The sequence below is a fragment of the Saccopteryx leptura genome, chromosome 2 (genome assembly GCF_036850995.1).
Source record: "Saccopteryx leptura isolate mSacLep1 chromosome 2, mSacLep1_pri_phased_curated, whole genome shotgun sequence".
In the NCBI taxonomy this organism is placed as follows: Eukaryota; Metazoa; Chordata; class Mammalia; order Chiroptera; family Emballonuridae; genus Saccopteryx; species Saccopteryx leptura.
In genome coordinates, this window is record NC_089504.1 from 8249071 (window position 1) to 8264475 (window position 15405).

Here is a 15405-nt window from a genome sequence, read left to right on the forward strand (position 1 = left end):
CTGGTGGCTGGGTCGGGGAAGGTCTTACGCAGGTACTTCCACTCTCACGGCGCCCAGGAACTAGCGCCGGTGCGGCCAGTTCTGCTTTCTAGAGCATCAGTGAGAAAACAGCCCCAGGTTTTCATTTCCGAACCCAGGAACCACTGTGATTTGCCGTCTTGCTTAAAGGTAGGCTGTTCCCCTCAGCTGAGAACCAGCACACCCATGCCAGCTCCCCAGGAAAAGCTTCGACCCTGGCGGGTCCCTTAGAGAGGCGCAAAGCCCTGCCGAGGGCCCGCGGCTCAGGGACGCACTTCCCACACAGGAAAGGCATTGGCATGGCGCGGGGCGCGCCAGGCCTGGCTCTCTCCACGCTGCTTCCCCGGCACTGAAGGAAGAACATGCTTTTTGAGTTTTAACTACTTAGGTTTTCAGTCTGTTTTTAATCTTCCAACTCCTTCTTGTGAGGGGGGAAAAATAGGCTCCCAAACCTGCAAGTTCAACCCAGGGAGATGAAGGGAGACAGAGGGCCGACAACAGAACTAAGAGGCCGGGGGTGATGTGAGCAGTCTGCTGACCCCACTGCACGACGGGGCAGGACTCAGACCCACTCTCAACAGGCCAGAGAAGCAGCACCCAGACCGCGGGGTCTTGTTCTCAGCGCTCGCCCTCTGCAACCTCCTCCGCGGCTCGTACAGGGGTTGCCCGAAGGTTCCCCGTTTCTCTCTTGAGATCCCAGGAGCTTACAACAATTGTGATCTCGAGTTTGCGACCTCTTCCCAGTCTGGGTCGGAGGAGGGCAGGCAACCTTCCTCGGCCCTTCCACCTGGTGGTCCCACCGCCAGCCTCGCTGATGCTGGCTCAGCAGGACCCGATTCTAATGCTCTCTACAAGTCAATGAAATGTAACTAGTTCAACAAATACCATTGAGCACTTCAGCAACAACTTAACTTCCAAGGGTTAACCCCAGCTGCATTTTTCCTGATCTAGAGACAAGCTGAACTGGGGATGGCGACGTTCTGGCGGAGAGGACACCCTGTTTGCCAGGAGCACCTGGGAAACCGAGGGCTCGCAGCGGGCTGCTTCCGCGAACAGAGAGGCAATGAGTCGGGACGGAGCTTACAGATCTAAGGGGAGCCCACCACATCAAGCCGGAAGGTTAAATCTCAGCCTCACACTGAGAAGGTGAGCTGCTTTTTCTGTGAAAAGGGCCCTTCTGCTGAGGCTTCAGGATCATTTCACGTCCTCCCTTCCCTTAGCAGCGGGTCCTGCAGAGGGAAGAATGGAGTGCCAGCTTAGCGACTCCACACAGCACTCCTGGAGGTCGTGCCACCATTGTTACTCCCCATTGCAGGTGAGGGAAAAAAAGGGAGAAACGGGCACAGGAAACAATCTACCATGGAGACAGAATTCAGATCCCAAACTCTCACTGACAGTCCCAGCTGTGATCAGTGAAGCTGCAGGCAAATGTCTGACCTGCTGCTCACAATCCTCTGTCAGCCCCTCGGTCTCCAAGGCTGGCGTGGCCACAGCAGGAGGAGATCCATCCAGAATACAGAGTTCAGCCCGCGCTGGCCACCCAGGGCTCGCAGGGGTCCCCAAACTTTTTACACAGGGGGCCAGTTCACTGTCCCTCAGACCGTTGGAGGGCCGCCACATACAGTGCTCCTCTCACTGAGCACCAATGAAAGAGGTGCCCCTTCCGGAAGTGCGGAGGGGGGCCAGATAAATGGCCTCAGGGGGCCGCATGCGGCCCGCGGGGCCCGTAGTTTGGGGACGCCTGGCTCAGAGCCTTCAGAAAGCCAGGCATGCAAAACCCAGAGGGCACAGCATCCCAGCCCAGCCCAGCCCCTGCCATTGGGAGGGAGCGGCACGCACTGCCCTGGAGAGGCGAGACAACGCCGTCAGGCAGGCCGCCCCTCTACTGCCTCTGCCTCTGAGGGATGCTCAAGGTGACAGGTGGAAATTCAGCCGGGTCCATGGGCATGACAGGAAGCGAGGGCAAGGGCCTACCTGCTCCACTCGGCAGAGCTTATCCACAGTGCCTTGGTAATGCTTCATGCAGTCCTCGGCAAGGTGCAGGTGGGTCGAATACTAGGAAAGAGCAGAGTTCAGGACCAAGGAATTACTCACTGATTTGTGCAACATCTACCAAGCACCTACGACGTACAAACACTGGGCTGTGCCCCGAGGAGCCTCCAGCTTCATGAAGGAGAGGAAACGTGTGGGCAGCCAGCCCCCAAGCCCCAGGAGGTAGGGAATTCTGTGTGCCAGCAGAAAGGGGCAGACCACACTCCAACAGAGTCAGGAGGAGGGAGGAACCCTTCGTGGGGCAGGGTGGGATGACAGCTTCACATATTCTTTGATATTGTTCCCTCGGGAGGAGGAGCTTAGTTCCTCTCTCCTCGAGTGCAGGCTGGATTCAGTGACTCGCTTGTGTGACATCCCAGATGGGGACAAAAAGGGCACTGTGACTCCCTTCGAGCTCTCTCATGCGGGTCACTCACTCTGGCGAAGCCAGCTGCAGATCGTGATGACCAAGCAGCCCTGAGGCAAGGCCCATGAGAATAGGAGTAGGAAGAATAAAGAGGAAAAGATGAAGAGGAGAAAAGAAAGCCATAGGACATGGGCTGTCTATCCCAGCCTTCCCTTTGTGTCTAGTAAAAACTGAAGACGACTGAAAGTCTGTGGCTGTCAGCGAGCCGGTCGCTGTAGTGGGGCCTGGAGACGTCTTTCTGAAGCTGTTTCCGTGTGCGATTCCGACCGATTCCTCTGGACCGCCGTACCTTGCTGAGCTCTTTCTGGTACTGGGGCATCTTCTTCAGCATCTGGGACAGGTCCCGCATGGTGGTCTGTGAGAAAAAGGAGAGCATCCGGTCTCATGCCAACGGCCCTGGCCTCCGAGGCTGTGCCGGCGTGGGGGGCGCAGGACAGGGCAGCAGCCAGCACTGGAATCCCCACGTGGGCTCTGCAACTCTCAGAACGAACCATTAAACACAAGGTCATGTGTGTAAGACTGCCAGACCTCAGGTTCAGAAAATTATTGCTCAAACACCATGACTCTTCTGGATGGAGAACTGAACTCTGAGGTCCACCACTATAGTTTGACACTGGACTAGAAAGTTCCCGGCATCCCTCCTGCCAGGAGAGGACACACTGGCTCCTGTACACAGCCTCTCTGCACCCTCAGCCCAGGCACTCTCGGATCAAGTTCACACTGCACCCTGGAGGAAAGGCTGCAGTTGTGCCGACAGGGGGACAGCAGGCAGGTGACAAAGGGCTGGACCCTGTGCCCCGACAGGTGAAAGGGGTCAGCTTCCTTTCTGTGTGACCTACTCACTTAACAAATATATTTTGTTTAATCCAACAAAAGTTTATTGAATTACTACTACATGCCAGACACTTCTTGGTGCCCGAAACATACGGACCAAAAAAAAAAAGGTCCTGGGTGGTTGGCTCAGTGGTAAAGTGTCAGTCTACCATGTTGAAGTCCTGGGTTCGATCCCCAGTCAGGGCACATAGGATTAGCAACCATCTGATTCTCCTGCCTCCCACCTCCTCTTCCCCTCCTGCAGTCACAGCTCGAATGAGCAAGTTGGCCCTGGGCATTGAGGATGACTTCATGGCCTCGCCTCAGATGCTAAAATAGCTTGGTTGCCAAGCAGCAGAACATCAGCCCCAGACAGGGGTTGCCGGGTGGATCCCAGACGGGGCGCATGTGGGGGTCTGTCTGTCTGCCTCCCTGCCTCTCACTTGATTAAAAAAAATAAAATCAAGGATTTCTGCCTTGAAGGAGCTCACATCTAGCAGAGGAACTGTCCAATTGAGTGGACTGGCACTCCCGAGGGTGTCAGAGTGTGGGTGCACGGAGCGAGGCACTCTTCCAGTCCCGAGAGGAGCAGGAGAGGTTCCCACGCCCGCCCCAAAAATGGCATCTGAGCAAAAGGCCCAGGCAAGGAACTCAGGTGTGGCTGGAGCCAGGCGGCGGGGACAAGAAGGAAGGAGACAGTGATGAGACTAGAGAGAGTACCTGAAGACCCAGGTGCTGTGAGACGTGTCGGCAGGTGGGGCTTGATTCTACTGGGGACAGGAAATCACTACGTGGTTTAAGCAAGGGAGTGCCCGTCAGAGCTGCCTCTCCCTGGACTACGAGGGCACGCCGCCTCTGATAAACAGCCAGGACACGGAGAGGCCCACGGACGTTAGGTCATGAATTCCAATTCCTTCACAAGCTAAAAAAGGTTTTGCAGTTCTTCCGGCTTAAAATGAATCATAATCCCAAAGAGCAAACAGGAATCCTCTGAGTAACAAAAAGAAGCTCTCTATAAATATCAAAAGATGGAATTTGGATCTCAATCTTGAAATGCAAAAATAAGACAAAATGATTGTGGAAGAGGGAGGACTCTGACGCCTGAGCTCACTGGTCTGACGCTGAGGGGCGTCCTCCCTGCTCCTAGAGAAACAGCAGGGAGCACCTCACTGGTCTGACGCTGGGGGGCGTCCTCCCTGCTCCTAGAGAAACAGCAGGGAGCACCTCACTGGTCTGATGCTGAGGGGCGTCCTCCCTGCTCCCAGAGAAACAGCAGGGAGCACCTCACTGGTCTGACGCTGAGGGGGCGTCCTCCCTGCTCCCAGAGAAACAACAGGGAGCACCTCACTGGTCTGATGCTGAGGGGCGTCCTCCCTGCTCCCAGAGAAACAGCAGGGAGCACCTCACTGGTCTGACGCTGAGGGGCGTCCTCCCTGCTCCCAGAGAAACAGCAGGGAGCACCTCACTGGTCTGACGCTGAGGGGCGTCCTCCCTGCTCCCAGAGAAACAGCAGGGAGCACCTCACTGGGCGCTGCAGCGCTAGCGCGGGTTTACCTTCTCGCCAGTGTTCATTCTCTTGCTAGAAGAAAAATCTTTCAGAGATCGGGTGACTTCCCTGGAAGACAGAAGGAGGCGCTGTTTCAAAGCAACACCCAGCACCCCTGTACAGATGCTACAGGATAACGCACGATTCTTCTTTCACGAAAATGGTGACATTGCCTACCAGTAAGGTATGCAATCATAGTGATTTTCTAAGAGTGAGAGAAATACATTATTTTTCTAACTAACATTCTAAGCCAGGTTTCTCCAGAGTGAGGGGTACAAGATGATTCGAGAAGAGAGAAGAAAATACTAGGACACCTATTTGTGTTTATTTTTCTTCATCCTTTTCAAATTTGTGTTTTTGTATATGCTATAAAATATATACATTAGTGCAACAAAGCATGTATTTCCTTCACATGCTTTCCTTCACAGATACATTTAAATACTGGAAATGTGAAATCATTTTCTAAAGTTGTGTGATCCCAAAAGTGTGGAGAACACTTCTAAACAGCAGAGCTATCTAAGACTATTACTTTCTCACTCTTCCTTGTGAACCTCCTGAGGCTATCACTTAATCTATGTAGCAGAATGTGTCTTTTTACAAAAACAGAACTGCTTAAAGGCCTGACAACAATGTTTAGATATTAGAAACATTTTGAAACATTTTCAGAGCAAAGTAGGTCCAGAGGATAGAGAAAGCAGCAGTTCTTGCTCAGAAATTTTAGGTAGGACAATAGGAGAGGAAGACTGCATACCAGCTACATAAGAAAATTGCACCTAGTGGCATCTGATCTTCAATGGAACGAACTCACTTGACAGGTTTATTGTTTATAAAGCATTTTGCTATAAGAGCTACAAATGCTTTCCAAAAATCATAAAGCCCTTGCCCCCAACACAGAATGGATTTCAAATTTCCTGAAGTTGGTGGAGCCCCAGCTCGGAGAGCAGAAGGGATTTATCATCACAGGTGAGCACACTGGTGACCTGGCCATGGCAGCGATTTCATCTACTGATGAGCTCCACCCCAGCGGCCCAGAAAGGCCGCACCAGAAACTGCACAAGGGGAAGAACGTTTGCCCTGGAGTGGGGAGGGGGAAAGGGCTCTTACTGGGACACCTCCGCGATGTGCTTGTGGCGCAGCGTGATCCAGAGGTCATCGTCCTCGTCCAGAAGCACTTCCTTCACCCGTGCCTCTCCGATGCCACTTGTCTCATACCTAGAGAGGGGAGGTCCCCAAAAATGTCATCCAAGTCACCCTGGTTTATAACAGACAAGACCTCACAGTCCTCAGCAGACAGGTGTCCACATGAATGATCATGAATGACTTCACACAGCCCACAACCATCTGATGTTGACAGTCTGGGCACCAATGGCTACGACTCACTGGGCAGGGAGGCCCAAAGCTCTAAGCAAGGTCAGCTGACTTCAAGTTTGGTCTTAGATTCCTCAGGACCAGCTGAAGTGAGTGCCACCTAGCCACATGGTTCAGGGTGTGAAGTTGGATTACAGGTGGGTCCAGAGTTACTCCTAAGGGACAAAGATACTGTTTTGTCCCCCTCTCAGAAAGGACTGGGCACCATCCTCAAATGTGAGGGGCCTAACTACCTTTCAGCAGGTCCCCGCCACAGGCCCTCAGCTGAAGACGACATATGAAATCATGAACATCTACAGGAAGGCAAGAATTATAGGTACCAAAGGGAGAAGAGCAGAGATTCACTCATATTTTTAGAATCTTCATTTTGAAACCAGTAACTTTATGATCCAGTTATAAAATAAATGACGAGAACAATGCAGTCTGTTTCCATAAAAATAAAAGTGAGTTTTTAGAAACTGAGTTCATAATGATTGCTATCAAGAAAGATGTTTATAATAAAGAAAACATCTCCTTGGCAAATCAAGTTTAGTAAGAAAGTACTGTTGAGGCCCTGGCCGGTTGGCTCAGCGGTAGAGTGTCGGCCTGGCGTGTGGGGGACCCGGGTTCGATTCCCGGCCAGGGCACATAGGGGAAGCGCCCATTTGCTTCTCCACCCCCCCCCTCCTTCCTCTCTGTCTCTCTCTTCCCCTCCCGCAGCCAGGGCTCCATTGGAGCAAAGATGGCCCGGGCGCTGGGGATGGCTCCTTGGCCTCTGCCCCAGGCGCTAGAGTGGCTCTGGTCGCGGTGGAGCGAGGCCCTGGAGGGGCAGAGCATCACCCCCTGGTGGGCAGAGCATAGCCCCTGGTGGGCGTGCCGGGTGGATCCCGGTCGGGCGCACGCGGGAGTCTGTCTGACTGTCTCTCCCCGTTTCCAGCTTCAGAAAAATACAAAAAAAAAAAAAAGTACTGTTGATATATTTTGTCATCATATTTGATGACCTATAAGATTCAACCCTGAATAAGATATGCACACATGCCGCAATCGACAACCAACACGTCCAAGCAGGCTACGGACTGAGGTGGTATAAGCTGTGAACTAAAGTTCTTATTCTCTCCGAATTCCTGGCTAAAACGCCGTGCGGATTTTGGGAACTCAGAGAAAAGCTTGCAAGCTAACAGGCAAGAATATCAATGCACCCACTTTCCCTGGGATTAACGATGCCCTTTTCCTTAATCTGAGATGTTTCTGGTCCGTCTGAGTAGCGGCAGTCCCTCCAGAGCGTGTCTACTTACTTGTACACATCATTCTCAATGGGCAGCAGGTCGTAACTCATGGCCTGAAAGGTCAGCTCATGAAGTACGGGGGAACTCGGGTCGAACCCGCGGTCCAGGATCAGGAGCTGGGAGCGAGCCTTGTCTGGGCCCTGGGAGGAAGGACACAGTGAACTCCCACAAGCCACTCCCCACAATGCCAGCTTCTGCAACTAGTGCAGACCCTCCCATAAAAGGGGGAAGAAAACTCAAGGGACAACCTACTAAAATAGCACTGAGCCCTGGCCGGTTGGCTCAGCGGTAGAGCGTCGGCCTGGTGTGCAGGAGTCCCGGGTTCAATTCCCGGCCAGGGCACACAGGAGAGGCGCCCATTTGCTTCTCCACCCCTCCCCCTCTCCTTCCTCTCTGTCTCTCTCTTCCCCTCCCGCAGCGAGGCTCCATTGGAGCGGAGATGGCCCGGGAGCTGGGGATGGCTCTGTGGCCTCTGCCTCAGGCGCTAGAGTGGCTCTGGACGCAACAGAGCGACGTCCCAGAGGGGCAAAGCATCGCCCCCTGGTGGGCATGCCGGGTGGATCCCGGTCGGGCGCATGCGGGAGTCTGTCTGACTGCCTCCCCGTTTCCAGCTTCGGAAAAATGAAAAAAAATAAAATAGCACTGAATATAGCCCACTTACTGGTTGACAAGAACACCAGTAAACACCAAGTGAGAGAATCCAATGTGCCCTTTTCATGAGAGTCCTCGGGAGCACAGCGGAAACTGTGGCTGGGCTGCCAAGTGAGCTCTCAGAGAGTACCTAGAGCCTGGTTTCGCTGCAAACGGGGGCCCACCAGCCCGTCTGCCTGGGACCACGGGGTTCCCGGGACCTGGGGCTTTTGGTTTTAAAACCAAGAATGAGGAACTCTGTTTTGACTGCAGTGGGGGTTGCATGAATCTATACATATGACACAATTAATAGAACTCACACACGAGTACTCACGCACGAGTACACGCACAAACCAGTGAAATCTGAACGTGGTCTGGAGACCGTACCAATGTCCATTTTCTGGGGTTGATATTGTCCTACTGAGGGGATTCCCAGGATGCTGAGCTTTCAGTGCAAAATCTGGGGATGTCCCAGAGAACAGAAGCAAGTCGGTCACCCTGGCTACACTGGACAGAACCTCAATCAGCCTGCCCAAGGGCCCGAGCATTTCACCAGAGGCTGGTGAGCAGGAATGGCAGCACTCACGTATGCTCTGTGAGCCACCAAGCTGTCCCCAGGACCGCCAGCCACACAGTGGTCACTTGGTGGAAGAATGACGTGGCCCACAGCTGGACTTACCTCCCCCATGGTTGGGTCATCAGCTTTGTAGGCGTCGAGCTTGTCCTGGATCAGCTGAGCCAGCAGAGCGTTGTCCTTGTACTCCCTGACAAAGGAGGGGGCGCAGGTGAGCGGCCCTCGGGGAGGAGGGCAGGACAGTGCGGGCGCGGGCGCGGCAACGGCAAGGGGGACGTGCGCTCCGTCTGCGCTGCTCTTTCACAGTGAGAATATAGTCACATATTACGTGTGTAATTCAAAAGGACAAACAAGACAAAGTATTTAGCTGAGTGCCTGGAACATAAGTGATTTTCTGGTTCCTTTTTTTAAAACTATTGAAATGAAAACAGAGGTAGTCCTTCTAAGCAGTTTCAGATAAACAACCCCACGTCAGCCAAGGGTCCTGAACATCCATCCTGCTCCCATGATCAGGCCGTCTGAGCCCTACCCACCTCATTCTCACTTCCCTCAATTCAAATCCCCTTGGGTCTTGTTTGGATGGCAAGTGGCACTTTCTGTGGGCAGAGCCAGATGGCAGTGTGAACCTGTGACCCTACCCTCGGCTAAGCCTGACAGCACTCCTGGGGCCCCACCCAACCGTATACAGTGTGCGTTGTCGCTGCGGCCACCTGGCAGCTCAGGGCCAAAGCCGTCCTGGCCCCGGCCCACCCTCCCATGAATGAAGTCCAATCTCCCATACTCCGTCAGGAAACAGCCTTGGCTGCATCTTAACTTCCACCAGGCTTTCGTCCGTGCACATCAGGCCACAGGGGGCCGGATGCTGGGGCAGACCAAGGGAAGGCTTCCCTTAGCTGCACGTCCACAGACAGTGAGGCGACAGGACGGCTGGCACACTGACCCCTGCACTCCAAGGTCAGGCCTCAGCTCCTCAATGGACCCCCTCCCGCTCTCTCACCTGACCCCTGCTCACAATCCTATCTTCACACCCCACAGCACTGCGTTCACCCCACCGTCAGCCCCGCCAAGGTCCCCCAGCCACAGCCACTGAGGGACATAATCCTGAAGCGGGCGCTCAAGGCCTTCAGAAACGGCCCCGTCTCACCCCGCTGCCCTGTGTGCACACTGGGCTGGACTGCCCGGCCTCCCAAACCTGCCCTTGGTTTGCCCAGCTCCTGCTCATAGCAGTGGCAGGAGCCAACCGTTCCCAGGAAAGGTCCTTTGCTCCTCCGTGGTCCTTTAAGACCTAGCTCAAATGTCACCTCTCGTCTGAAGCTGTTCTCAATCCTCTCAGCTTGAAAGGCCCGTTCCCCTCCCGGGCACCCAGGGCCTTGGCTCGTCGGTCCTGAGGCAGTCCTCCCGCAGGCCTGCACTGTAGGTGTGCTCGGCTTATGACACAGGCGCTGGGGTCTTCCCTGCCTGCCTGGACAGGGGCTGTGTCCTCAGGCTCAGTGTCCCCAGCACGTAGCACACAGCAGTGTGAATGACTTATAAAATCAGGAATGTGTCCTTTAGGGAATTATTCTCTTTGTATTTTACCTTACTCTGAAACATTTGTCAAAGATGTTTGTTTTTAAAGAAAGAGATTTAAAAACAACTACAGAAAGCCTGGGTTGCCATTGAATAGGGGTTACTCATAACTGAATATATATATTTCATGCTCTTTTCTGTAAGCATTATTATATTTCACAATAAAATTTAGAATATAACAAAACCATTGCAAGAATAGTTATAAACCCAAGACATTCAAATCTTGACCCTGTTGAGACAGCCAGCACAGGAATCGTAAGGCAAGGGGGGGGGGAGGCGCGGTCCCGCTGCGCATGCGCTTGGCCTCACCCCCGGTACCGCACAGCGGGGTACTCCTTCAGGGTGGCACACAGGGTCGCGATCTGCTCCGCCAGGCGCTCCAGGATGGGATTCTTCATCTGAGCCTTGTGGGGACTGTAGAAGCTCTGGAAGGAGTCCGCAGAGTCCAGGGAATACACCTGAGGGGGGTGGGTAGACACGTTTAGAATGTTCGCATCCAGCACGGTGGACTGGCAGAAATTTCCCCAACCTTGGCAGGGAGTCCACAGAACAGGTTTCCATTTGTCCTTCACATGTGTGCTGGTGCCTGCGTGCCAGGCATGGTGCTCAACACCTGGGAACTATCCGTGACCAAAACACAACAGCCTCGGGGAGTGGGTGCAGAGAAGGCAGACAGTAGAGAACACCACGAAAAGCAAGTTCTGTGGCATGAGAAAATAATACAGCAGGAAAAGGATGTCTGGGGGGCTGGGCAGGGAGACAAGGGCCCTGGAGAAGGCCAGGTGTGAGCGAGGGCTGGAGGGAGGGGGAGGCTTCTCCCCAGCGGGAGACCTCCCCATGCACGGGCCATGGGTGCCCAGCCCGAGGCAGCGTGTCTGAGAGCAGTGAGACCAGGAGGGCTGGACAGGGGGCCAGTGACAGACTCAGGCCATTAGAGGGTTGAGTAAATAAGGGATAAGCTAGTCATTGTGCTGTCACAGTGCAAATGATGGAGCTTTTTGATTTAACAATTTTGTACCATCAGGAGTCTGTTCTGCTTTTCTTTTTTCTTTTCTTTTTCTTTGGAGAGTTCCAGAAGTTTGAAGTTTTCTCTTAAACTGCCTAGCTTTCCAGCTCTCAGTATTCTCTCAGAATCTCGTGTAAACCACCCTAGAAAACCTGAGGGTTTTTTTTTTTAAAGTTTATTACTTTTTAAAAATCTCTGAACTGCCTGACCAGGCGGTGGCACAGTGGATGGAGCATCGGACTAGGATGTAGAAGGACCCAGGTTCGAGACCCCGAGGTCTCCAGCTTGAGCGCGGGCTCATCTGGCTTGAGCAAAAAGCTCGTCAGCTTGTGTTCAGGGTCGCTGGCTCGAGCAAGAGATTACTCAGTCTGCTGTAGCCCCCCAGTCAAGGCACATATGAGAAAGCAATCAATGAACAACTAAGGTGTCACAACGAGAAACTGATGATTGATGCTTCTCATCTCTCTCTGTTCCTGTCTGTCCGTCTATCCCTCTCTCTGACTTCCTCTCTGTTCCTGTAAAAATAATTAAAAAAAAAAAATCTCTGAACTATATTATATTTGAACATGCTAAAGTTGGATTTCTCACACAGAAAAGACATGGCCTGCCCTCAGGCTGGGGACAGGCCCTGGGCCAAGGGAGACAGCAAAGAGACGACTTCAAATGTCCCTGCTGCAGTTTCCCCGCCCCTCCTTAGCTGTCAATAGGTCACTCTGGTGTCTAGAAGCTGATCTACAAAGATTCAATATGCTACAATCATTGTCTTTAATCCCTACAAAATGCATTAAAGTCCTGTTATTTTCTGTTTGCTAGGGGAAGACATTCTAATGAATCTTAAAATATATATTAAGATAGATTTTGTGCATTCTCACAATCAGCTTCACCTTTACTGGTTTAACAACTTTGTGTTTTCCAAGGGGGCGGTGTGGTTTGCTGCCACGGCTCTTGGCAAGGGAAGTGTTAAGGGCTAATGACGAAGGCCACCATCTGTTCCCTGAGCACATGACAGGCTGAGGTTATCTCTACATAAACACAGTCTCCTTCCCAGCAGCCGGTGTCCTCTGATCCCTCCCCATCTCTCCCTCCCTGCTCCTTCCCAGCAGCCGGTGTCCTCTGATCCCTCCCCATCTCTCCTTCCCTGCTCCTTCCCAGCAGCCGGTGTCCTCTGATCCCTACCCTTCTCTCCCTCCCTGCTCTTTCTGGACTGGCTCCCTTTTGGTTACGCAGGAGCCAGCCAGCTGGAGTGGACACCGTGAGCAAGGAGAAACGCACACAAAGAAAGGCACCCCGGCTTAAAAGGTCAGAAATAGCCGCAGAGTGAGGTGAGGGCGGGCAGGCCCCTGAGGAGCACCACTTCTTTCCATTACACAGGCATCCACTTACAACACCCCCTTCGGTTACCCAGGGGACAGTACCCTTCCTCCCCCACGCTTCTCGCACCCGGAGCCCACCCTCTCAGAGCTCCTGATGGAGTAACTAGGGTGCCAAGTTCCAGCACTCCTTGCTTGGCCTCACCTGGGATTCGTACGGGAGAAATGCAATGTTGATTTCCGTCAGAGTTTTGATGACTTTGGCTGCTCGAGATTTTACCAGCTCGTTAAACAGGGCATCTGGACAGGCTGCAAGAATGACCAAAGACACCAGGTTTTCCTGTCCATCTGCTGGTCCGTCTCGACGGTCGCATGTGTCTGGTGGATTCTTTACTTATTAAGATGTTTTAAAGGCAAATAAAAAGCTCACCCCACCCTAAAATATCCCTCTAAGCTATAACAGGAATATAAAAACACCTACAAGGCCCTCAACATATATAGAACAGAGAAACAATGGTCAATAAAGACTGAGACAGTGAGAGCTAATAAAAATATGTCCTCATATCCAGGAGCGGAAGGGGAAAACCAGAAGAGATTAAAAAGGGGTAAGGGAAAACCCTGTGGTATAAACAAACACCATGCATCTGACATGCCTGTGAAAAATAAAATAAAGGAAAAAAAATCAAGTCATTGGGCAACGTGACGCAGGCACTGCCCTGGCCCTCTGAGGACCCAGCTGCTCAGAGACCTGCTTGGCGGGGAGCCATGATTTCACACGACTCTCCTGGGCCGAACATGACTGCAGGGTCCCAGGAGTGTCTTATTGTTACTAATGCCACCTACCTGCTTTCTTTGTCACCCTCATTTAAATAGTATAAAACTATTCTCTGCCAGGGGTGAGTTTTGAGGGTTTTTCCCAGAGAGAACATGAGGGGGACTGTTACTGTTGCACACTCATTCAAGGGGGACTGTTACTGTTGCACACTCATTCAAGGGGGACTGTTACTGTTGCACACTCATTCAAGGGAGACTGTTACTGTTGCACACTCATTCAAGGGAGACTGTTACTGTTGCACACTCATTCAAGGGGACTGTTACTGTTGTACACTCATTCAAGGGAGACTTACTGTTGCACACTCATTCAAGGGAGACTGTTACTGTTGTACACTCATTCAAGGGGGACTGTTACTGTTGTACACTCATTCAAGGGAGACTTACTGTTGCACACTCATTCAAGGGGGACTGTTACTGTTGCACACTCATTCAAGGGAGACTGTTACTGTTGCACACTCATTCAAGGGAGACTGTTACTGTTGTACACTCATTCAAGGGGGACTGTTACTGTTGCACACTCATTCAAGGGAGGCTGTTACTGTTGTACACTCATTCAAGGGGGACTGTTACTGTTGCACACTCATTCAAGGGGGACTGTTACTGTTGCACACTCATTCAAGGGAGACTGTTACTGTTGCACACTCATTCAAGGGAGGCTGTTACTGTTGCACACTCATTTGCTATCCAGCCCTACTCATCCCTCTTTGCTATTAACGAAGACTGACCCCAAGACTTAGTGCTCAAGACTCCATGCACACAACCTCCACAAAATAACAGAAGGATTCCAGGACAATGATGCAGTTCTCGCTGCTACAAAGGAAAGCCAGATGAAATATCTTTGTGGTTGAAAAACGGATGGAAACACACTGTAGTTGACAGTGGCATGTGGCAGTCCACACAGGGAAACACCACGTCTGGCACTGGGAAATCTGCTCAGCATTGAGCCCTCCCGTCTTAAAGAGAGGCGCCATTTTTCATCAGGAAGGACTGCGCAAGCTAGAAAGTTTGTATTTGTGTGTGCTTATTTTTGTTTCCTATGCAATTTTATTCTGAAAGGAAAATAAAAGATCAGGACAATCACGGCCACAGCAACCTGTCTCTTCCCTGTTGCCCTGGTCTGGCTGCAGCTCTTGCTGTGCAGAAAGGCTAGCCGGGGGCACGGGGCAGCGTCTGACAGCCGCACTCACAGTCAGTGAAGAAGACGTGGGCAGCCCGGTACTTGGCGGTCGGCGGGTCCTTAAAGTCATTGATGAGAGAGCGGACGGACTGTGGGGAAGGAAAAGAGAGGGAAATGAATCCAATTCTAGAAGCAAATGGAATCTATCTCTGGACTAAGTTCAATCCAAGAGGGCTTTCAAGCCACTCACAGGGTATTTTTACTGTATCATTCTAACTATGTTTGACCATAACGGATTTCTGGGGACTTGAAACGAGGATTACTTGTGAGTTTAGATGAACAAAAGCCTTCTTAGATCATTCATGAGTGACAGTGTCGGTTCTCGGAGCCACTCTAACATGGGCCTCTAGGAAGAGACCCACAAAAGAAGACACTGGCCAGACACCTCCCAGAAGACTCAGGCTGAGGAAGTTTGGGCCATCTGGTCACATCTTCAGGACCCGTATGTAAGCCAGAGGGCGTGAGAAGTAGAGGGAAGGTACGGACTGACAGACAGACCTACGACAACTACCAGCCAAAAGCAAGGATGTGAACCTCGTCTGGGTGCTGATTTGAACCAACCCCCTCCCCCACAAATGACAGGACCTGTAAATCTGAACACTAATAGGATACTGATGAAACCAACCGGAAAGCACAAAACACCTAAGTTTGGAAGGCAGACCCCTAACCAGATGAAGTGGGTTTCCTACCCAGAGAGGGAGACTAGAATGGGCTGGCACTGGCTTTCTGGACAGCGGTCGTGTTTCAGAAAGCCTAATGCGCTGTCCAGAAAGCCAAATGCTGTCTCCACCCCTCCCTCCGTCTGTGGATGGCGGGTTTAAACAGCAGTGTGTTAAA

General features: G+C 52.2%; 1 protein-coding gene and 1 non-coding gene across 3 annotated transcripts in view; one reads left to right on the forward strand and one right to left on the reverse strand.

The window, feature by feature from the left end:
* The window catches only part of STXBP1 (syntaxin binding protein 1), a 76222-nt gene that overhangs the window by 18493 nt on the left and 42324 nt on the right, over positions 1–15405 (reverse strand). For both annotated transcript variants that reach the window (XM_066367086.1, XM_066367085.1), the window contains exons 5-13: positions 14579–14657; positions 12763–12866; positions 10551–10699; positions 8778–8862; positions 7478–7608; positions 5940–6047; positions 4844–4904; positions 2766–2831; positions 1993–2073 (exon numbers count right to left, since the gene is read on the reverse strand). In XM_066367086.1, the coding sequence (XP_066223183.1) occupies positions 1993–2073; positions 2766–2831; positions 4844–4904; positions 5940–6047; positions 7478–7608; positions 8778–8862; positions 10551–10699; positions 12763–12866; positions 14579–14657 (864 nt within the window). The remainder of the gene's footprint in view (positions 1–1992; positions 2074–2765; positions 2832–4843; positions 4905–5939; positions 6048–7477; positions 7609–8777; positions 8863–10550; positions 10700–12762; positions 12867–14578; positions 14658–15405) is intronic.
* On the forward strand, positions 3421–3496 carry TRNAG-ACC (transfer RNA glycine (anticodon ACC)). Its single transcript has one exon. It is a non-coding gene; the product is annotated as a tRNA-Gly (tRNA).